This window comes from Muscardinus avellanarius (genome assembly GCF_963383645.1).
Source record: "Muscardinus avellanarius genome assembly, chromosome: 3".
Lineage (NCBI taxonomy): Eukaryota > Metazoa > Chordata > Mammalia > Rodentia > Gliridae > Muscardinus > Muscardinus avellanarius.
The window spans coordinates 81,746,025-81,769,897 of NC_137788.1; the positions used below are offsets into that span (position 1 = coordinate 81,746,025).

Below are 23,873 nucleotides of genomic sequence, written 5' to 3' on the forward strand. Positions count from 1 at the left end.
TTCACAGTGAATCACTTCTATTTAAAAAATTAAGTCCCGTTAAATATAACGGCCAATGTGTTTTAAGCGGGGGAGGGGAGTGCATGCTTAAAATCTGCTCCAAACTATAAAGTGATAAGGAAAACGCACAGTTTAAATACACAAATTATAATTTTTCTTCATGTATTGTCTATTCTTGCTTTCACTTTGCCCGCAAATGCTGTGAACTCTAATGGTAGAACAGTTGTGTGTGTGTGTGTGTGTGTGTGTGTGTGTGTGTGTGTGTGTGTGCGCACGTTACTAGGGATTGAACCCAAGGGCCTGTACCTCTGAGCTACACCCCCAGCCCTATTTTTAATTTTTTATTTTGTAACAGGGTCTCACTAAGATGCTGAAACCGGCCTTGAACCTGTGATCCTCCTGTCTCAGCTCACAAGTACTGGGTGCGCCACCACACACAGCTCAACAGTAGCATTTTTATTCTCTAAGTTGGAAATTTAACAAAGGGAAAATAACAATTTAGAAAATTCAGAGTTGCTTCATTTTCTTCTCCTTCTTCTTCCTTCCATCTGGGGACTGAACCCAGGAGTATTCTGCCTCTGTGCTACAAGCCCAGCCTTCCCCCCCCCCCCCCGGTACTGAGGATGGAATCCAGGGGCATTCTTCCTCCGAGTTACATCCCCAGCACTATTTTTTATTCTTTATTTTGAATCAGTGCCTCACTAAGTTGCGGAGGGCCTTACTAAGTAGTATCTGAGGCTATCCATGAACTTGCAATCCTCCTGTCTCAGCCTCCCAAATGCTGGGATTACAAGCATGCACCACCACACGCAGCTCTAATCTTTATTATTTTTGAACATGGTCTTATTAAGTTGCAAGAGGCCTAAGCTACTGAGACTGGCTGTGAACCCGTAACCTCCTGTCTCAGCCTCCCGAGCCCTGGGATCACAGGCGTGCACCATCATGCCCAGCTGCTATTTCATTTCTAACCTGTCAGTACTTCGACTTCTCTGAGCATTCCTACTTCTTGTTAACCCTAGAAGTTACCACCACCCTCTGCATAGGGAAAGGTGCAAGGAAACAGCAGGCAGCCCTAAACAGAAAAGAACTATACAAATGCCAAGGCTCAAACTGATGTGTGGAGACAAATAATCAATATTTCTTTGAATTTGTTTAGGGATGTGTGTAGGGGGTAATTAGGGATCAAACCTAGAGGTGCTCTACCACTGAGCTATGTCTCCAGTCTTTTGGTTTGGGTTTATTTATTTTTTGTTGTTTATTTTTTCTTTCTTCCTATTTATTTATTTGTTTATTTCTTTTTGGTACTAGAGGTTAACCCAGAGGTATTCTAACTCTGAGCTATACTCCCAGCCCAGGTTGCTAAGGAATCTCCCTAAGTTGCTGAGGCTGCCCTTGAACCTGCAACCCTACTATTTCAACCTCCAAAGTACTGGATACCACCATGCCCAACTCCCAGCCCTTTTTATTTTGAGACAGGGTCTCTCTAAGTTGCCCAAGCAGGGCTGGAACTTGTAATCCTCCTACTTCAGCCTCCCAAATATGTGATATTACAGGTATATGGCCAGCTATTTGGGGGGTTTTAAATTTGCAAATTGTTTCTCTCTTTTCTACTACAGTACCTTCAAAAATCCATATTTGACAGTAACAATATTATTATCTATGAAATGTTACTATGTCCCAGGCTATCTTCTAAGCACTTTATATGTAGTAATGAATTTATTCCTCACAACAACCTTGAGATATACTATTAGTGTCCACCTTTTACAGTTTTTTTTAAAAAAAAAACCTGTGACATTAAGTAACTGAACGTTATGAATCAAATTACTAAACCAAGCCAGGCTGCAGGGCAAGGAGGGGGAACCCAGATTAGAAGGCAGGTCGGCCTTCTGGGTTCCAAAATCAAAGAGTGTTTCTTTCAGAGAAAACACTGAATCAAAACAGCCTGAGGAATATGCCGATGAGCTCTAACCTAAATATGCACATTATTCTACGGATCACTCAGGTACTGACATGTTAAAGAAAGATACAAACACCAAAGAAAAACGGAGGCTCAGATTCCCTTAATTATCTGCTGAAAATTCTCAGCCTGTATCATGTGTGTGTGTGTGTGTGTGTGTGTGTGTGTGTGTGTGCATGTGTATTCTACAATGTTTGCAACTTACTTAAGAAAATGTTTAAACCCTCCAGAAAAAGGAAGTACTTGGACATGTATGTTGGAATTTTCACTACATTTTTCTTCTACATTGTAATGTAGAAAGAAAATGGTGGCCCTTTACAATCCAGACTTCTGGCAACCTTGCTTCATTAGTGCAGAAAACAAGCTAAACTCGGGTGACACTGGCAATTGCCAGCCCTGGGCCTGGAAGCTGATCTCCAGCTGGGCTGATTAAAAAAAAAAAAAAAACCCATTCTGATAGCACAGCACACTCCTGATGAATGAGATTAGACACTTTGCCTTTCTAGAAAACCCCCACCTATCAAAAAGGAAAGGATACTTTTTCCCTGAATGTATTTGAAAGTTGCAAATGAGAAGAGATATTTCTCCTGAGATCTTATTTCCTCCCCTGAGGGTTCCCCTTCCCTCTGAAGAAAGGGCGGTGGCACAAGAGAAAGTAATGTTTGTTTTCCCGGCTGAATTAAAAATATATTCACATTTGAGAGTTAAGATTTTTTTTTTTTTTTTGGTACTAGAGATTAAGCTCAGGGGCAGTCTACTTCCGATCCATACTCCTAGCCCTTTTCCTTTTTTATTTATTTTTGTTTTGTTTTGAAACAGGGTCTCCCTGAATTGCAGAGACTTGTTACAGTGCTGAGGCTGGTCTTGAACCTACAACCTCCTGTAGTGGAATTACAGGCGTGTGCCAAACACCTGGCTAAAACAGGCAGTTTTGCCTCTACTTTTATGGAGTTCTCATCCTAAGAGTTAAAAAGAAAACAAATAAATATGTAAAGTCCAACTTTTGAAGCTAAAAAGGCCTGCCTTCAGGAAAGACAAGCACAGCAAGCAGGTGTTTTGTGAGCGCAGGGACCCAGAGACCCAGCACCTCCTGTCGCCTGCCTGGCTCCCAGCCCATGAAAGGCTGAGGGGTGGGGGGAGACAAATCTCTACAGCCGGGGCAGTTAAACTGCAAATCCAAGCCTTTCTTCTTTTACCAACAGGGAGCAAAGTCCCCTGTGTCCCCTTGATTCTGACACAAACCATCTGGTTACTTTTAGACAATAACGAATTGTCCAGAACCCATTTGCTCACTGTTCAGATGGGTTACTTGTCAGCCAAATTGCATGTAGCTTTGCAAGGCGGATCTGAGGGCTGCAAGAGGAGGCTCGCTGCGGCACCACATAAGAAGGAACGTCCCCAAAGTCAGAGATCTTTTCAATTCAAGCAAAGGCTGGGCCTCAGTCAACAGGATATTAGAATGGTTATTGTGAGCCAGGAGGAGTGGACCAGATAATCTCTAAGAATTCTTAAAATGGTATCTTACCGCTATTTAACTCTACTGTGTCTGGAGAACACAAAATCTTCCCAGATGTAACTTACCCTAAATCATCACTTGAGGATAAAAGTTATTAATGAGATAAAAATTTGGATGTCGTGAAAAACATAAACAACATAAAATATGCCACAAGTTAACTAAGAATAGTACTACTAGTCGCTACAGTTTACCGGGACTTAGTAAGTACCTGGTAGAGCTTTGATCACTTAAAGTATAATATCTCATCAAATCTTCAGAACAATACAGGGAGATGGATACTTTTACTATCTCTGTTTTATAGAGAACACTAAAGCAAACAGGACTTACATAACACGTACTAGGTGGCAGAGGCGGGGCTCTCAAGTCAGTGCCCCGAAGCATTATACTGTTACGCTGTCTTGTTGGAGATGGGGATCCTGTTCCTCTTAGATGGACCTATATGAACATCCTTGGAATTTGATAAACGAAACTCATTCAATATTAGGTCATCATAACTTTTGGGTAAAATGTGTACTAAACTTACTTTACCAAAGATCTCAGAAAATTAGTTCAGCCTCCAACTCTCAGGTCCAAGTAGCAGCTTAAATACTGGACGAATCTGGTTCAAAACCAGTTACAACATTTTCCTGGGACAGTATAACAAAACACATGCTGCACTAGATATTTATATTTCTGCTAGCTATCAAAGATGCCCAAATTGGTGATTCTGCCAGCACTGGCCCTCATCTGTGGTAGTTTCCATTACAGAATCCACTTCATGGGAATGCAGGATGCTGTTTAAACACTGACTTAGACTGATATAGGACAGTATACTATGGCCTTGTACCTACTTTTGTTTCCTCCCTTTAAAAACTAAGTCATCAAGTCCCCTTCCATTTAAAGTACAAAAGGAGCCAGGTTTGGTGGTGCATACCTGCTATCCCAGTATTTGGGAGACTGAGAAAGGAGGATCGCGGGTTTGAGGCCAGCCTCAGCAACTTAGCAAGACCCTCAGCCATTTACTGAGACCCTGTTTCATTCAAAACCAACAAATTCATTGTATGTTAATGTAACGAGTCTCTCTCATGGAAAAAAAATAACTTTTCTGAAACAATTTAGGGGAAAGAGAAATGTTCTAAATGTTTGCAAATCTCTTTAACGTCTGGCTTAAGACAAGACAGCTGGGTTTCAGCTCGACTTCTGCATTCAATTTGTTGTGATACATTGTTCTGGTTGAAGGACATGAAGAAATGTGGCCTCAAACTGATAGTGGTCCTTAGGCATCCTCAAGAGGCCGGTTACAGGCCCCCAGCAGACACCAGGACCTGCGGCTGCTGTTTATTTTGAAACAGGGTCTCACTGAGTTGCAAAGGCCTCACTAAGTAGGTGCACAACCATGCCTGGCTTTGAAGCTGCAAATCTTTTTTTTTTTTTTTTTTGCAGGTTTGGGGATGGCACCCAGGGGCATTTGACCTCCGAGCTACACCCCCTGTCCTATTATTTTTTTTTTAATTCTTTATTTTGAAACCAGGTCTCACTGAGTTGCAGAGGGCCTCACTAAGTAGCTGAGGCTGTCCACGAACCATGCTCCTCTGGTCTCAGCCTCCCGAATGCTGGGATTACAAGCGTGCGTCACCTCGCCCGGCTTAAAGCTGCAAATCTTACTAACCTTTTCTTCTTTGATTTTATACCTTAATTCATCATCTCTTGGGATCTGTTGCAATGTAGAATTATGTAATAAACTTTATACCCTGTTATATTAATATCTATTGCTTTCCCACAAAACATCAAGTGATTTCAAAACGAATATCAGTAATTGTGGCAGATAATTCTGGCTGACACCGTTCTAACCAAGTGACTAGGGTAGTAAGTCCTACCAGCAAATGTATCCTCAACATGATGCTCTGAAAAGCACGTATCACTGATAAGTCGGGTCCCCGTTCTCCCCAACATGCTCTTGCAGCGGGAACAGGAGGCGGAACCCCAGAAGCCAGAAGCAGAGATATCACAGACTTCAGGTGCCGTGAGACATACTTGAGATCGCGAGACTACAGATGTTGCGAGAGAATCGGCATGCCTATAAAACATCGGTGCCTCCGATCCACCACGCGACTCAGCCGGCCGATCAGGACTATGCGCAGCTCTCCAGACGCGTGGCCCGTCGGTCGGTCCCTTCCCCCACGGCCGGCTGACTCCCCAGAGGGTGTTGGATTGGGTCCGAATAAAGCAGCGATCTCTGATAACCCGGCTGGTGTCTTTACCTCCCTCCTAAACTCCCTAACTCTATTTTCAACCTTTCAATCACCTCTGTGGTGGCCTTCTCAACAATATTTAACTTCAGTGTAACCTTGAGAGAGCGTCAGACAAACCAGAGCTGAGGGGCGTTCTCCAGGACATTTTTTAGAGTGACAAGCTCATTGGAAAACCAAGAATCTGTCACAGATTGGAAAAGATTAAGAAGATATGACAACTAAAGGCAATGTGAGTTCCTAGGTTAAATCCTGGAGTAGAAAATAACATTAGCAGAGGCTGGGTATGGTGGCACACATCTGCAATCCCAGTACTTGGGAGGCTGAGACGGGAGGATCACAGGTTCCAGGACAGCCTCTGCAGCTTAGTGAGACCCACATCATTTAGTGAGACCTTCAGCAATTTAGCAAGATCCTGTTTCAAAAAATTAAAAAATAAAGGGCTAGGGATATAGCTCAGAGGTAGAATGTTGCTGTGTTTAATTCTCAGTACAACCACCACCACCACCACAAAAAAAGACAGTATAAAAACTAATAAAATTCAAGCCGGGCGTGGTGGGGCACGCTTGTAATACCAGCATTTGGAGGGCTGAGACCGGAGGATCGCAGTTCACGGACAGCCTCAGCTACTTAGTGAGGCTCCCTGCAACTCAATAAGACCCGGTTTCAAAATAAAGAATAAAAAATAGGGCAGGGTGTGTAGCTTGGAGGTCAAATGCCCCTGGGTTCCATCCCCAGACCCACACACACACAAAAAAAAAAAACTAATAAAATTCAAATACATTTAATTTTTAGTTAACAATATTGCACCAAGTTTTTTTTTTCTTTTTTAGTTTTGCTCATTGTTCTATGTTTATATATATGATGTTATCATTAAGGCTAAACTGATAGAAAACACTTTATTATTTATGCAACATTTCTGTAAGTCTAAAATGATCTAAAAATGAGCCGGGCGTGGTGGCGCACGCTTGTAACCCCAGCATTCGGGAGGCTGAGACCAGAGGATCGTGGTTCGCGGACAGCCTCAGCTACTTAGTGAGGCCCTCTGCAACTCAGTGAGACCCGGTTTCAAACTAAAGAATAAAAAATAGGGCAGGGGGTGTAGCTCAGAGGTCAAATGCCCCTGGGTTCCATCCCCAGACCCACAAAATAAATAAATAAGTAAATAAATAAATAAATAAATAAACTAAAAATGAAAAAAAATTTTAAATCAATTGCTCCACCCTGTACTCTCAAGATGTTGACTCTTTTGTCCATGCACAACTTAATAACATGTGTATTGGTCAACTGGAAAATAATGGCTTACTTACTGAGTTATGCAAATATGCCAAATAAGACATTTCATTTTAAGATACTAAAAAAAGTCACATCTGTTAATAATATCTCCATTGATTCCATCAGGAAAGTATTTAACTATTGAAAAACTGGTCATGGTCATGGATAAAAGTTTTTTCAAAATTTCAATTCTGTTTCAAGAAGATTTTTATCACTGGCAACAAATACTGTCAGTTGTTTTCCTTGAAGTAACAGGCCCACTTTGTACTTTGTTAAAACTGCCTGCCAAATACCAAAGTCTGGATAACGATCATTTGTCTATTCACTGTTCTTTCAAGTAAAATGGCGTTCCATGAAAAACAGACCAGTTCAGTTTACAGTTCAAACAATTGCACAAGCGCTCTTCCTCAAGACAGCCACCTCCTTGGGACTGTAGAAGTGGGACATGCGTACTTCCCATTTGCATCCAGAATATGAAAAAGACATGTAGTCCTTGTGCACACTTGTAATCCCAGTACTTGGGAGGCTGAGAGACAGAAAGATCACAGGTTCAAGGACAGCCTCAGCAACTTATTGAGACCCTCAACAACCTAGTGAGACGCTGCTTCAAAGTAAAAAATAAAATAGGGCTGAGGGTGTGGCTTTAAAGAAGAATGTCCTTGAGTTCAATCTCCAGTAAAAGATACACACACACACACACACACACACACACACACACACACGTATTTCAGGGGCTTTACTCCTTCACTGAGAACATTCTTTAATAAAACTGGAGCAGAAAATAACATTTAGTAGAAGCTGAGTATGGTGGCACATACAATAATGGTTATTATTATTATTATTATTATTAACCACAAAACTGGTTATTATTTATCACAAATGCATAGCAATGAAGTGCTGCCTTGAATCTTGCTGAGACACCAGCAGTTTTATCTGCTTCTAAGCTATGCATAAACCCAGTGAAAAAGATAGCATCTAATACCTTAGTATTACTACTAAGGTATTATTACAAAAATAGTTTTAACCTCACAGACCCCCTGAAAAAGTCTCAGATCCATGGCCACACTTTGAGAAGCACTGGATTAAAGAGATAATCTGCAACTTTAATATGTCAAGACCAATCTTTTTTTTCAGTACCGGGGATGGGACCCAGGGGCATTCTACCTCCAAGCGACAGCCCCAGCCTTATTTTTATTCTTTATTTTGAAACAGGGTCTCACCGAGTTGTAAAGGGCTTCACTAAGTAGCTGAGGCTGGCTTCAAACCTGCGCAGTCCTCCTGTCTCAACCTCCCAAATGCTGGGATTACAAGCGTGCGCCACCACTCCTGGCTCAAGACAAATCTTGACTCTTTTGGAGGGAGAGTACTAGGGATTGAACACAAGGGCTTCTACTACTGAGCTACACTTCCAGCCCCATTTTATTTTTTATTTTGAAAAAGGGTTTCATTAAGTTGCTATAATCTTAACATTGTGGTGGAAAATTACTTTTCCTAAATAGAAATATAATGGTCTAACACAGCCATTGCTTACCTTGGTAAGGTCTTTTAAACATTACCCATATCTAGAAGGTAAAATCTTTACAAAATTCTTTAGTTACAAGTACTAAATGAAGCTTCATAGGAGTGACTGGACTCCAGCAAAACTCTGATGGGAAAATTCAAAGGACACAACATTCAATCTTTGGGTTTTCTGAGACTGCCCCAGACTCTGTCCTTTCTTTAGTCCAAAGGAACAAGGATGCTCATTTTACCACAGTGAACAGCTGCTCTGATTCTCCCCTGCTCAGCAACACTGGTCTTGGGCCTCAGCTAAATAATGTACTCCTTATAGTACATACAAGGCTGTGAGTTCCTACAACTTAGAAGAACGCCAGCAATAACTAGTTTCAGCAACTGGTCTTAGTTATCTGTGACTGACCTCACTCTCCAGATGGCCAGAGGGAGCATCAGCTTTCACCATTATTAATGAAGAGTGGTTTGAAGAGAATAGAATTATAGCTCTAAAATGGGCTCTAGAACCTAAGTTTAATGAAACAGACATGATGAATATTATTTCTATTTGAACACACCATAGTTTTCTAAATAAACTGCTAAGGGCTGGGACTGTAGCTCTGAGGCCCTGGGTTTAATCTCTAGCACACACACACCCTCAAAAAAAAAAAAAAAAAAAAAAGCTACTGAAATATACAAAATCACTGCTGAAAGAAACCCTAGACAAATGGAAGGGCATACCATATTCATGAATAGCAAAATAGATACAACAGGCTAGAGATTCAGAGTGCTTTTCATTTTATCATTGGCAATCCTGACCCTTCTCCCATTCAAATATATTTAACTGCAAACAACCATGCTTATTTTAGGATAACCTTGAATTTTATCTTTAAAAAAACATGTTTTAAAGTCTTTGACTTAATTGTGAGTTATAGCATCCTTCATGGTATGCTCACAGCTTAACTGGGATATACAAGTAGGCCTTGACATTATAGTTCCAAAATAAAAGCATAATGAAACTGAAAAAAATTAAAGAAAAAAAAAGAAAAATCATAGTTCAAACACTTTGTTTCCAGCTTTTAAAGTCCCTTTCATGATTCTTCACTGCTCTGGGGGCTTTAGTCCCGTCAACTCCATTAAGTTGGCTAGGGATCACCTGCAGGAAGGGTTAAAAGTCCAAAGCTGCTACTGCAGACCTATCAGCAAGGAGAAAGCAGGTTGCCCAGGGTTTCAGCACAGCCAGCCTCATACAGAGTAAACACAGAGGCTGCTGTGCACTTAGGAATAAATTCCTATACCACACATACTCTCCCAAGGCATCTGTGAAAGCATGTTCCAATAGATTCCAAGTTGACTAATATGCAGATATGATAGATTTGGGGGGACCTTCCTTAAGGTCAGGAAGATCTGACAATATCACAAAATGGCTCAGCACAGTCCTCTGAAACTCTTCACTAGAATTCCTTTCTTCTGAATCATATTAATAAAGTGAAATTTGGTCTGGGATTCGTACATAACTACTTATTCACAGGCTGCCCAAGCTCGGGAGGACAGAAAAAGACACTGAGGACTGTCGCTGGAAGGCAGGGCCAGGCCCAGGAATCGGAAGATTTCTGGATGGATGTTTTCAAACACAGCTCCCTTATTTATATAACACTCTACTCCTCTCAGATAAGCCTGAAATGCTCTTCTATGCTTTCAACTCTCTACGTGGCCCTCAGAGTCAACAGAAACTGGCACTTGGCTCAGAAATCTCTCTCTTCTTAAGGGGCAGGAATTTTCATTTTTCTACAATTTGTCAGGATGAGTTAATTCTAGGTATTATTATTCCAAAAGATGGGTCAAGTGTAGCAAAATAATGCAAATCTGTTTTTCCTTCACCATATTGACTACCCTGAACTTATTTTGGCATGCACATGATTTCAAATTGAGATTTCTTTTAACATTTTCCAAGTGCAATGGCAGATGAAAAAATTCACGTGAGTACTAGCTACACAGGAGGGTTGCCAGAGGTTCAAGGCCAGCCTGGGCAACTTAGTGAGACCCTATCTCATTTTTTTTAAAGAAAAATTTTTGAAATTCACTTTTTTCTGTCCTTGGCCACCTAACTAGAGGATATGAATAAAATATTCATAAAACTAAAGGATAAAATAAAACCAGATTTTATTTTAAGAAAAAAACTATGAAGCCTGGTCCTGGTACCTTTGAACATTTAATACTCGAAACCTGAATTGTTTCACAATAAACTAGAGCTCCTTCCCTCTTTCTAAGAAGAGGCCCTTGGGAAGTATTTATTTAGTTAATGAATGTTAAGTGATTGTGTTTCTCTCACAAAACAAAAAACACACAGGACCTCTTGAAACCACACCCTGGGCTCTCTAGGTCTGCAAAGGTCCACAGGAGCTCTGCCACCCAAGGGCCTGGAACAGTCGACTGGCAGCGTAGGGAAGAGTATGGCCACGTGCCCTTCTCCGAAGTGAAAAGCGACTCCCCTCTTGGCAGGACTCCAACAGGCAATTGAGCCGGCTAAGGTCCAGGCTAATCTCTGCACAGCCTCTCTGCCAACTTTCTCCTACAGGCATTAGGTTTTTCAGCATGGGCTTTGCAAATAATCTAACACAATTAATTAGTGCTTTTGAATTCACCCCGTATCATTAATGAAAGTCGCCAGACAGCCTTTGATAGCGTATTTCTAGAGCTAATTAAGCTTGACAAAAACAGAGGACACAGATTCCTGGGCCATCTGCCAGGGCCAGGCTGAGACCAGGTCGGTGACAGACAGCCGAGCTGTCCTTGCATTCAATCCTGGGGTGACGAAGGTGATGGGCTGCTAGGGTCAGGTCCCCAGAGTCCTCCACGATATACCAGACCCTGCTCACAGATTATATAATTGTCAAGCTCTTAAAGTTCAAACTATTCTTTCACCCTAAAGACATTTTATTTTCTTCTAATGAGCAGAAACTCTTGATTTAGTATTTATAAGTTTGGTATTACTTCTGGTGTATACCCCAGATTATGCACCCCCAAAAAGATTGGTTTAAGAAAAAAGAAAAAAGTGTATAGTTTTAAGTATATCTATCTTAAAATAAGTCTCATCCCCAAATTCCCTTCCTCTGATCAAGGAGTCCTGCATAATCCAAGCCTTCTCACTCCCAGAACCCCAGTCAGGTGGGAAATCTATTTTTTTTTTTTCACTATCAATGCCACACAGAATTCTAGACTGCTCCACATGCATGGCCAATAAGATAAACACATTTTTGTTTGGAGGCCTAGAGAAAAAAAGCTAGCAGGGGAGCAAAAAGGAAAAAAAAAAATGTTGCTGCATTCCTCTGGACCTTTCTGGTTCAATTTCAAAAGCAGAATGACCACCACCTGGGGCTGCAGCGAGCTTGGTGGCTCATGGCCCCCTAAGAACAGTGAAGAGCCCCAAGAAAGCAAATCAAAACACCTGATCAGAGCCAGGCATGTTAGGTGGCGCACACTTATAATCCTAGCAGCATTCAGGAGGCTGAGAGAGGAGGATCGCAGTTCACAGACAGCCTCAGCTACTTAGTGCGGCCCTCCGCAACTCAGTGAGACCCTGTTTCAATATCAAGAATAAAAAATAGGGCTGGGGCCAAGCGTGGTGGCACACGTTTGTAATCCCAGCATTTGGGAGGCTGAGACAGGAGGATCGCGGTTCGTGGACAGCCTCAGCTACTTAGTGAGGCCCGCCACAACTTAGTGAGACACCGTTTCAAAATAAAGAATCAAAAATAGGACTAGGGGTATAACTCTAAGGTAGAATGCCCCTTGGTTCAATCCCCAGTACCGCCAAAAAATAAAATTAAATAAGAAAATAAATCAATAAATCAGTTTAAATAAAAGGACTGGGAGTGTAGCTTGGAGGTCGAATGCCCCTGGGTTCAATCCTCAGTACTGAAAAAATTTAAATAAAATAAAAATGCCTAATCAGTTCCTCGGTGGCAAACGGCATTAAAAGTTATTTTAAATCACTTTTCAGGCAGAGGGGTTAAGTCTTCTCATTGTCTCATTCTAATTCACTATATATGTATGATATATCAATAATATATATCAACAATATATCATATATATCAGTAACAACTTAAGGTAATTTTTCCCTTCTAAAAAAATGTTAAGTTTTAAAATTCTAGCCTAGAGTCTGATTATAGGAATAGAGTAGGCAGTCAGTGGGAAACCAGAGTTAAAAATGAGAAGAGTCCAGCAGATATGGCCTGTGTCCCACAGGATGCTAACTTCGAGTTCCAACCTCCCAGAGCTCCCTCAACTTCCATTTTCACCCAGTCAGCCACATCCTCCGCATCACCTAAGTCCTCAGTCACGGCCGTGTGCACCGTACCCCCACCATCAGTGAGTCAACACATGTCTCCTGGGTCTACTAAGTCACCAGGCAAGAAGTGGGAAGAGACGAAAGACAAAAAGACACAGTAAATGAAGAAATGAAGTTGGGGCCTCTTAAACAAATGTGAGGATTATGCCACGCCATAAGTTGGGGCAGCCCAGAGGGCAGAGGTGCAGTGGTCTCTGCCTGTGAATCACATCACAGCTGGTGCTGAAGGTGACTGTGGAACGCACTGCCTCAGCCAGTCTCCTCCCAAGCCTGTAGGTCTCCCTAAATCGCTAAGTCTGGATGAGTTACTGAGGCTGGCCTTGAACCTGTGATCTTCCCGTCTCAGCCTCCCAAGTACTGGGATTCCAGGCCTATGCCACCATGCCTGGCTTCAAAGCAGTTTTTTTTTTTTTTTTTTCAGGTTGGGGATGGAACCCAGGGGCATTCGACCTCCGAGCTACACCCTCTGCCCTATTTTTTATTCTTTTTATTTTGAAACCAGGTCTCACTGCGTTGCAGAGGGCCTCACTAAGTAGCTGAGGCTGTCCACGAACCGCGATCCTCCAGTCTCAGCCTCCCAAATGCTGGGATTACAAGTGTGCATCACCACACCCGGCTCTTCAAAGCAGTTTTACTGAGACTTTTTCTTTTTGCCATATATGGTTCTGACCAGTGCCAACACAGAGAACGACTTTATATTTTAAAATAAATCAACATTTTTCTTTGAAGGTACTAAGATTTTCCACATACCACCCCCCCCCCTTTTTAATTTCTAAGCATTGGCACATAGAGCAGGAGACAAGCTGCTCTCCATTTCCCAGAGCACCTGCTGCCCAGCTCTTGGGAGGAACATCCTAAGAGCTAGGGCATTTCAAAGCCCGCTAGAATCCTGCCAGCTTACAGCGCCCGGCAGGGTTGGACTGCAGGTTGAATGCTTTTAACCCACTCTGGCAGTGAACATTTTAAAGAGAATGACCATCAGCAACCACCTGGATACAGAGGAGGGTGGTCCAGTCCTCCCAGAGAGCCTGGGTGCGGGTGCCCTGGGCAGGGTCAGTCCTGATTCAGGGCCAGTCCTCAGAACACTTCACTGAACACTCCCACACCCACATCCCATCCAAAACCAGCACACTGGGAGCTCTGTCGGCCATTCATGGTGCCCCTGAGTATCAGGGATTAGTTATCAAAGCAAACAAACTTAAAAAGTCTAATTTCCAATGTACACAACTTTGTCAGAGCATAAGCGTGTAGCAATTAAACAGCTGTGTAGGCACCTATAAAAATGTTGATCGTGGTTTATAAAACAGATCCATCACTGGTATCCTAAAATAATCCGAATGAATCAGAAACCCAGAGAGCAGAGCGGCAATCGCAAAGCCCGGGGTAGAGATGAAAGAGAGAGGAGCCTGCTGCCTCGCTAAACATCAGCTCTGTGGAGAAGCTTACTCACTTTCTCAGTCGCCAACTTCCCTACAGGACAAGCACATCCGGTTACCCTGCTGGCTATTAGTACATCCATATTGAAAAAAAAGAGAGAAAGGACTTTCATTTCACTTAATACATATCATATTACACATACACACACACACACACACACACACACACACACACACACGTCCTTACAGGGCAAAAGAATGTTTGAGAGATGAACTCATCTTTCTCTTGACTACCACTCCATGTGTGGGTGCGTGTGTATACATTTGTATGTGTTGTTTCTATACAAAAACCTAAAGGAAAATGGGAAGAATGAGAAACCTTATTATACTTCACGGTATCCCCCAAAAGAACACAGCCTAAAATGCAGGGAAGTCCACTGAGACTGGGCCTTGCAAGAGCGATTCTTGGCTCCTTAAAATAAGTAGAAAGTTTGGCACCCTGGTGATAGCCAGCGTCACAGTTGAGAACAGCATCACAAGGCATGTGGTGCACACCCGCAATCTTATTACTTGGGGGGCTGAGACAGAAGGGTCACAGGTTCAAGGTCAGTCTCAGCCATTTAGCAAGGTCTTCAGCAATTTAGCGAGATCCTGTTTCAAAATTTAAAAAAATTAAAAAGGGATGGGGGTACAGCTTAGAGGCAGAATGCCCCTGGGTTCACTCCCCAAAATCACATCATCGTTGTCATCATCATCATCATCATTATTGTGACACCACAGCCCACACCAACTAGCTGTCTCCAAAGGGGTACTCCATGACTGAGCTACACCCCAGGCCAACATCCTCCATCCCTTACATTCCCTGGTGGCAGCTCCCAGCCAGCATTCTCCCAACCTTCCTGACCTCACAAGTTATAGCCTTTGATCTCATTCAATTGGCAGGGAGGAGAAAACCTAGGCAGAACCACTTCTGAGGTGCTCAGGCCATTAAGGAGGTCTATGTAGACAATGGAGTACCGTTCAGTTTAAAAAGAAGGATTTCCTTCTGCTACAACATGGATAAACCTAGGAGACATTGTGTTAAGTGAAATAAGCCAGGCACAGAAAGATGAATACCACATGATCGCACTCACATGTGGAACTTTAAAAGTTCCAACTCATAGAAGCAGAGAGTAAAGTGGTGGTAAGCTGAGGCTGGGGTTGGGAGGGACTGGGGAAGAGATGGCCACGGGATACAAGACATCATTCAGGAGGAATAAGTAATGAGTTGATAGAACATCATGGTGACGATGGTTAGTAACAATGGATTATATGCATGAAACTTGCTAAGAGTATATTTACATGTTTTCAACACAAACACTCATACACAATGATATGTGAGGTAATGCATAAGTTAAATGCCTTGAGGCCACAACGCAAACACATACCATATATATACCAAAATATCATGTATACGGTAAAAATACACAATTTTACATGTTAGTTAAAAATAACGTTAAAAATTAATTAACTAATTACATTTTTAGAAATATCACCAATTCCTTTGGGCAACATAACAAAAAGAGCATGAACTTCAGAGTGCCCGCCTCTCTGGCTCTTTCTCTTATTAAGACTATACATGAATGTCCACCTGGATTTACTTTTAAAACTTATTTGTTTCTCATATGAGCCTTGGTGGCCATGCTAATAATTATAAAAACAGAAATAATGATCATTTCTGATCTGGCTGGGGTTGAAACCAGGGGCATTCTACCTCCGAGCTACATCCCCAGCCATATATATATATAATATAGATATAGATATAGATATATATATGTGTGTGTATATGTGTATATGTATATGTATATGTATATATATATTTTTTCCCCAGCACTGGGGATGGAACCCAGGGGCATTATATCTCCAAACTACACCCCTAGGCCTAGTTTTTAGTCTTTTTTATTTTTTGAAACAGGGTCCCACTGAGTTACAAAGGGCCCCACTAAGTTGCTGAGGCTGTCCGCGAACCACCCTATTTTTTGTTCTGAAACAGAATCCTGCTAGGTTGTTGAGAGTCTGGCTAAATTGCTGAGGCTGTCCTCCAACCTGCAATCCTCCTGTCTCAGCCTTCCAAGTACTGGGACTACAGGCGTGCACCCCTATGCCCAGCTAGCCCTCATGGGGTTTCTGTATGGGTTAATGAACTGATAGGTGTCCAGGAGGGCACCTGGCCACACTGTTTCAAGAGGCACTGAGGGTGCCCGCAGCACAAGGTGCGTGAAGTCTGTTGGCACCGTCTGCAGAAATGAGTCTGAGTTGTGGTGTAACCGAGAGTTGAATCGTCTTCCTAAGTCACTCACTTGCACTGAGCTCCATAACTCTCACTCTTGAAATGGAGACAACAGAGCTTGCAATGGAGGAGCCAATGAAACACTAGGTAGAAAAGCATTTTGAAAACTATAAATACGGGATGCTATTCTTATTAGTTTAAATTCCCCCAGGGCTGCCAGCTCATCCCATGTATCAAGCAGCTGGGTTCCCTCTCAGCTGGCTGTCCCATGGACACAAAGATTTCAGGGTTCTCTTAGCAGGAAAAGAGCTCAGACTAAAAACATCTCAATTTTCCTGTGGACTCTACCTAGAATTTCAGGTAGATCCAACAGAGGTTAAAAAAATATATATATGTTTGCCCAACAGAAACCTGGGTGCAGGTTGCGGGCAAGGTCCCAAGGATGCTCTGGGCACCGAATCGAGATGGTGGAATGAGGGAACCAGGTGTTTCTCCTTGGCCCTGGGCACGGACATCAGCCAGGCTTCTGCAGAACTCACCTCGGCAGCCCTCCTCTGACCTGGCACAGGGGCCGGGAGAGGGCTGCCAAAGCCATCGCTTCCAACGAAACAGACGTCCTTGAATTCTCATTATTAAGACTCCTGGAAACACTGCCCTACCTAACACTGGCAAGCCGCAGAGGCAGCAGCTAATCATTTTTAAAGATGTGTAAGAACAGTTCTTAAAGTGAAAAGCTTAGTGAGTCTTATACTTGTAGTAACAAGCTTGGATTTTTCAAACTTCCCTTTTTGTTTTGGTACTAGGAATTGAACCCAGAAGTATTCTATTTCTGAGCTATTCTCCCCAGCCCTTTTCTTATTTTTTATTTTGAAACAGTCTCACTAAGTTGCTGAAGGCATCACTAGGTTGCTGAGGCTGGCCTCCAACCTGAGACCCTCCTCTCAGCCTCCCAAGTACTGGGATTACAGGCATGTGCTGCCACACCTAGCTAAGCTTCCCGTTGTCCTCCTAGTAGATAGATTAATAAACATCCTCAAGTCATTTCTATCCAGGAGGCATTATGCTTCCTGCACTGCATACATTCACTATTAGCATGCCCTCTCTCCTCCACAATGCATACAAGAACCCAGACAGGGTGGGACGGAAGGGGTGAGTCTATCAAAGCCTTGTATGCTGCTTCCCTCACCCTCCACCAGAACAGAAAAGGACAGAAGGGCTCTCATGATAGGCCCAGACTGGAACAGACACCTCCTCCTCTAACCTGGGCTACTTCAGTGCTCTACCGGGCTAGCCCTCCCCAGCCACATGTCCTCGCCCCTTCTGCTACTGAAAACCCAGCACCTTCCCTCGGAGGCACAGCTTCAGGACCATTTCCATGAAATAGGAGCGCAAATAAAGACGGTGCATCACTCGCGGGTCCTTCTGCTCAGGTGGTCCACGTCCTTCCCTTCCGAGGCCAAAGGGTTTCATTGGATTCTGGGATGCCACATCGGTGGCTGCTTACCTGGTACTTAATCAGTCAAGCCATCTGGAGGTTTGTTCATTCCACACTGAAGACCTTCTGTCTAGAGAAGGTGCTGGGGTAGCGAGCTCCGCCACCTATTAGTCACGGGATGTGGTACAAACTATTCACCAATTGAGTCTCAGGTTCCCCGTTTGTAAAATGAGCATGATGACAAACATAATATCCACCTCATAGGGCTTTTTTGTTTGTTATTTTGGTGGTACTGGGGATGAGGAGCTGATGGGGATGGGGATGAGGAGGCCTTCTACCTCCAGGCTATACTCCCAGACCTATTTTATACTTTATTTAAAAACAGGGTCTTTCTAAGTTGCTGAGAGCCTCACTAAGTAGCTGAGGCTGGCTTTGAACCTGTGTCATCCTCCTGTCTCAGCCTCCCAAGCGCAGGTATGACAAGCGTGCACCACCACACCCGGCTTCATAAGGTTTTCTTATTAAGACAAAACACATTTGCTGGTAGAGAGCAGGCCCATGGTCAGTGCCAGCCTCCCTCCCAGCACTGTGTGTTTGAAGTGAGTGAGGCTACATTCTCGACTCACTATTGGAGGCCACAGCTTGAATTTCTCAACCAAGAGCCAAGTGTGTGCCAAGCCTGGTCCTGCCTCCTGGTCAGCCCAGTGTCTTCCTTCTAGCTTCTGCCTGGCCTCGGGGCCCAGCTCAAGACCAGAGAGAGGGCACCACAGCTGCTCCAGTCCCCAAGGGCTGTCCCTTCTGACCCTGCAGAAGGCTTCTGGGTTCTCTCTGGCAAGTGTCATACATTGATTCTTTTGTTATATGGTTATAGTTTACAAACCTGACTAAAGTATTAGCAACTCAAAAGAAGGGATAAATATGACATTTATTTGTATACCCCTAAAAGTCTAGTGCTGTGCTTGCACTTGGTGGGAACTCCATTTACTTAATGTAAAAACATTTACTTAATGTTTTAAGAGGATGACTCAAGCTAGGCATGGTGGTGCTTCCCTATAACCCCAGTGTTTGGGCTAAGACACTAGGGTTGCAGGTTCAAAGCCAGCCACAACAACTTAGACTCTCAGCAACTGACTAAAACCCTGTTTCAAAGTATAAAGGGCTGGGGGTATAGATCAAAGGTAGAATGCCCATGGGGTTCAATCACCAGCACCGCAAAGATAAAGAGGAGGACTCACAGCAAACCCATAATCATTCCTTCAAAACAAACTCTGCTTGGATAAACACTCTTTCCTGGCAGAGAAATTAAAAGGCTCCATTCCTGACCTAGACTAAGTCAGATTATGGTTAAATCTGCCCATCATTAGTTGTGAGGCCTTGAGAAAGTTAATCTCTGTGTCTCTGTGTGCCTCACTTTCCTCATCTATAAAAGGAAATAGTTGCTTCTTAGGGTAGCTATGAGATTGAAGTAACACATGTGAAGCACTTTGAATGGGGCTTGGCACCCACTCACAACTTTATAAGTATTCATTATTATTATTATTATTATTATTATTATTATTAATTATATTCTTTAAGTTCAATTCATTCAGAATGCCCCAAAGAACATTTGGTAAAATATGCTGAGTCTACACAGGACGCTACCAGCTATCAGCATGTACAAAACGTTTCTTCCTCCCTCCCTCATTCATACGGCCCATCCGGTGTGCAAAACGGCAACAACCAACACCCTTCTCCTCCCAAAGGCATCCCTGCCTCTGTGCTGTGTATCAGCGGCTGTGAGCTACTATAAAGTCTGTGAATCTACTGTCTTTTCTGCCTTTGAGAAGCTCTGGGCTTGTACGCAATTCAAAAATAACATTTTCCAAATGGCTTGAAAGGGAAGGTCTTACGCAAAACTAGTTGACTATCAAAAACATCAAGGCCGTACAGAGCTGTCGGCCTCCCCACCTTCCCACTAAGTCCTTCTTCACTGCGTTTTCCAGCCTGACCCAGGCATCAGTGACAGCAGAGACCTGCCTCCCAGCCCTGAGGAGGAGTCCACACCTCCTCAACACAGCAGATTTTCCATCCAGTTCTTTCTGTCTCTTTCTCTCCCTCCCTCTCATTCTCCTCTGCCACTACTACCTACTACTTTTCAATATGATTTTTTTTTTTGGCAGTACTGGAAATGGAACCCAGGGGCATTCTATCTCCAAGTCCAAAGCCATATATATATATATATATAGATAGATATATATAGATATATATAGATATATATATAGATATATAGATATATATATAGATATATATTTTTTTTTGGTACTGAGGAGGAAACCCAAGGGCATTCTACCTCTGAGTGACACCCCCAGCCCTGTTTTTTATTCTTTATTTTGAAACAGGGTCTCACTGAGTTGCAAAGGGCCTCACTAAGTAGCTGAGGCTGGCCCTGACCCACGATGCTCCTGTCTCAGCCTCCCAGCTCCTATTCTTTATTCTTTTTAAAAAAAAAAAAAAAAAAACAGGCCCTCATAATTACAGAGGGTCTCACTAAGTAGCTGAGGCTGGCCAGGAACCTGCAATCCTCTTATCTCGGCCTCCCAAGTACTGAGATGCACCACCACATCCAGCTTTTTATTTCTTGTTTTGAAGCAGGGTCTTGATAGGTTGCTGATCTCGAACCTGTGATTCTCCTGTCTCGGTCTCCCAAGTAACAGGGATTATGGGAGTGCGCCAGTGTTCCCAGCTTCAATGTAATTTTTAATTAAGATTCACTTTAACGCATGGGTTAAACGGCAAACAGCTCTTCAATAATGAGACAAAACGAAACTGCTGACAGACAACAATACAAAAAAGATGGGCAGTTCCAGTTCACACACTGGCAATCAAAAAACAAAAGCAAAACCTAATAACTTTATTTCAAGATGTGCGCAATGAAGCCAGGTGTGGCAGAGTATCCCTGTAATCCTAATACCTGGGAAAATGAGACAGGTGGATTGCAGGTTGGAGGCCAGCCTCAGTAACTTAGTGAGGCCCTCCACAACTTAATATGATCTTATTTCAAAATAAAAAATTAAATTAAAATAGGGCTTGGGGTATAGCTCAGAAGTAGAAATTCCTGATTTCAATCCCCAGTACCACAGAAAGAAAGAAAGAAAGAAAGAAAGAAAGAAAGAAAGAGGGAGGGAGGGAGGAAGAAAGGACAAAAATGCAATAAAGAAGATATTCTGCGCCAGGCGTGGTGGCGCATGCTTATAATCCCCGCGCTTGGGAGGCTGAGACAGGAGGATCACATAGGTTCGGAGCCAGCCTCAGCTACTTAGTGAGGCTCTCAGCAATTTAGCGAGACCTTATTTCCAAATAAAATATAAAATAGGTCTGGGAGTATAGCACGGAGGTAAAAGGTCCCTGGGTTCCACCCCCAGTACAAAAAAAAAAAAAAAAAGACATTCTGCTTTCCAATATCATAAACCCTTTCTCCCCACTGACTTTTACTCAGTCGGCCTACGTACAATCCTGGTCTGTGGCTATTGGTGCCTTCACGGGAGGATAGTTTCTTTAGCATAATATTCAAGTTAAGAGCAGAGATGTAAAACATTGCTTCTCCATGTCCCACTACGTGACCAGTGCAAGCTGCCTAATCTCTCAATAATTCATTTCATTGCCTATAAAATGGCAAAAATAATCACACCTAACTCAGGGTTGTGATTAAGGGAGGCCATTAAACGCAAGTATGCTTACTTGTTTTTATATTTTGTACGTGTTTAGCCCAGTGGCTGGCTGAGGTGCACACCCAGTAAATGGTAATGAGCACCCCTCTCCTCCGCCCGTGCAAGTCAACAGCCAGTGTCAAGAGGCAAATCATCTTTCTTGTTGAGACCTGTCAATTTCCAGAGGTGATTCAATAAATTGGTTTATGTAGCTATTAGGGGATAGACACCGAGCAAATTAGAACAAAGAGAGCAAATTAAGCCTCCTACTGTATGAAGTAACCCTGGCGTGGAACACTGTGACGTTGGTGTGGGGGACCTGATATTCTTATTTAAGTGACAACATTCCAATTCAGTCATTCCCATTTTCTCAGCTCCAGCCACATACTCTGATGGCCTCTAGGTGACATAGTACATTTCATTGTTTTTGTTTCTGCAATGCTAGGATTCAAACCCGGGGCCTCACATGTGCTAAACAATCCTCACTTATGCTAAACTATCTCCAGCCTTTTCTCTACTTTTTCAAAAGTTATACATTGCCGGGCACAGTGGCACACACCTGTAATTAAGAGGCTCAGACAAGAGGAGCATTAGATTTGAGACCAGCCTCAGCAATTTATCAAGTCCCTCAGCAACTTAGTGAGACCCAGCTTCAATATTAAAAAATAAAACGGGATGGGGGTATAGCTCAAAGATAGAATGTCCCTGGTTCAGTCCCCAGTGCCTCAAACACACATTACATATTAAAACAGCTGAATAATTCGGAGGCTGAGACTGGAGGATCACGGTTTGCAGACAGCCTCAGCTACTTAGTGAGGCCCTCTGCAACTTAGTGAGACCCCATTCCAAAATAAAGAATAAGAAATAGGGCAGGAGGTATAGCTCAAAGGTCGAATGCCCCTGGGTTCCACCTCAGACCCACAAAAAAAGTAAAATAAAATAAAATATCTGAAATAACAAAAATTAAATACCTCCCAAGCAGCCATGTCAAGAATGTCACCTCTATCTGGAAGGTCTATTTATTTTGTAACAACAACAACAACAAAAAAGAACCAAAGAACCTTTCTGAAAGTTCTTATTAAAAACAAGAACTCAGCCGGGCGTGGTGGCGCACACTGGTAATCCCAGCATTCGGGAGCCCAGACCAGAGGATCGCGGTTCGCGGACAGCCTCAGCTACTTAGTGAGGCCCTCTGCAACTCAGTGAGACCCGGTTTCAAAATAAAGAATAAAAAAATAGGGCAGGGGGTGTAGCTCAGAGGTCAAGTGCCCCTGGGTTCCATCCCCAGACCCACAAAAAAATAAATAAAATAAAATAAAATAAAAACAAGAACTTCTAAGTATCATCTATGCATGTAATAAAATAAAATGAGGCTCGTCATGAGCATATCTATTCTCTACTTGCCTCCACACGGATCAGGTGTCTGAGCCACTGATCTTAGAATGCCTGGCATCAGCCTAGTGAAATAGAACACAGGCAAACATATGTATCTGTGTAATAGTCAAATATTTTATTTACTTAAAGAACAAAAATATTCAAGTTTTGTATGCATATTACACAGCTGATTTTTTTCTCTTCTAAAGAGAATGAGAGGGAAAAAATTAATCCAGGAGAGCCCTGTGTGGTGGTGCAGGCTTCTCATCTCAGTACTTGGGAGGCTGAGACAGGAGGATCCAGGTTCCTGGCCAGCCTCAGCTACTTAGTGAAGCCTTCCGCAACTTAGTGAGACCCTGTTTCAAAATAAGAATAAAAAATCGAGCTGGGGCTGTGGCTCGGAGGTAGAATGCCCCTTGGTTCCATCCCCAACACCCCCTACACACACACACACACACACACACACACACACACACACACACACACACATATTATATGTATCTCCATCCAGTAGAATACAATGAATATACAATCTATATTATGCAATTTACCTGCAGTGGCTAGACAGGAGCTCATCAGAGCAAACATGGAGATCACATACTGGGCTGCCATTTTTCTACAACACTGTGTCCTCTCCAGTCACCTCGGCCTCTAGTTCCTCAGGTTACAGATAATCTTCGTAAACTGGAGTGGGTTTAAAATCCCTCTTTGCAATTTTCCAATTGCCTGTAAGAATAAACAAGTATCAATAAGAAAACAGTGCAGGAACTTCTTTTCACAAATAAATACACATTAAAGTTAAATGGAAGCTGGGCGTGGTGGTACACATCTGTAATCCCAGGACTTGGGAGGCTGAGACAGGAGAGTCAGAGGTTCAAGGTCAGCCTCAGCAATGTAGTGAGACCCTGTTTTAAC

General features: G+C 42.9%; 1 protein-coding gene across 1 annotated transcript in view; it reads right to left on the bottom strand.

Moving 5' to 3' along the window:
- Positions 1-23,570, bottom strand: part of TGFBR3 (transforming growth factor beta receptor 3) — a gene marked incomplete at both ends in the record, with an annotated part of 193,555 nt that extends 169,985 nt beyond the window's left edge. The window contains one exon of the mRNA XM_080691467.1: positions 23,510-23,570. Within this exon, the coding sequence (XP_080547593.1) occupies positions 23,510-23,570 (61 nt within the window). The remainder of the gene's footprint in view (positions 1-23,509) is intronic.
- Between the last annotated feature and the right edge of the window lie 303 nt (positions 23,571-23,873).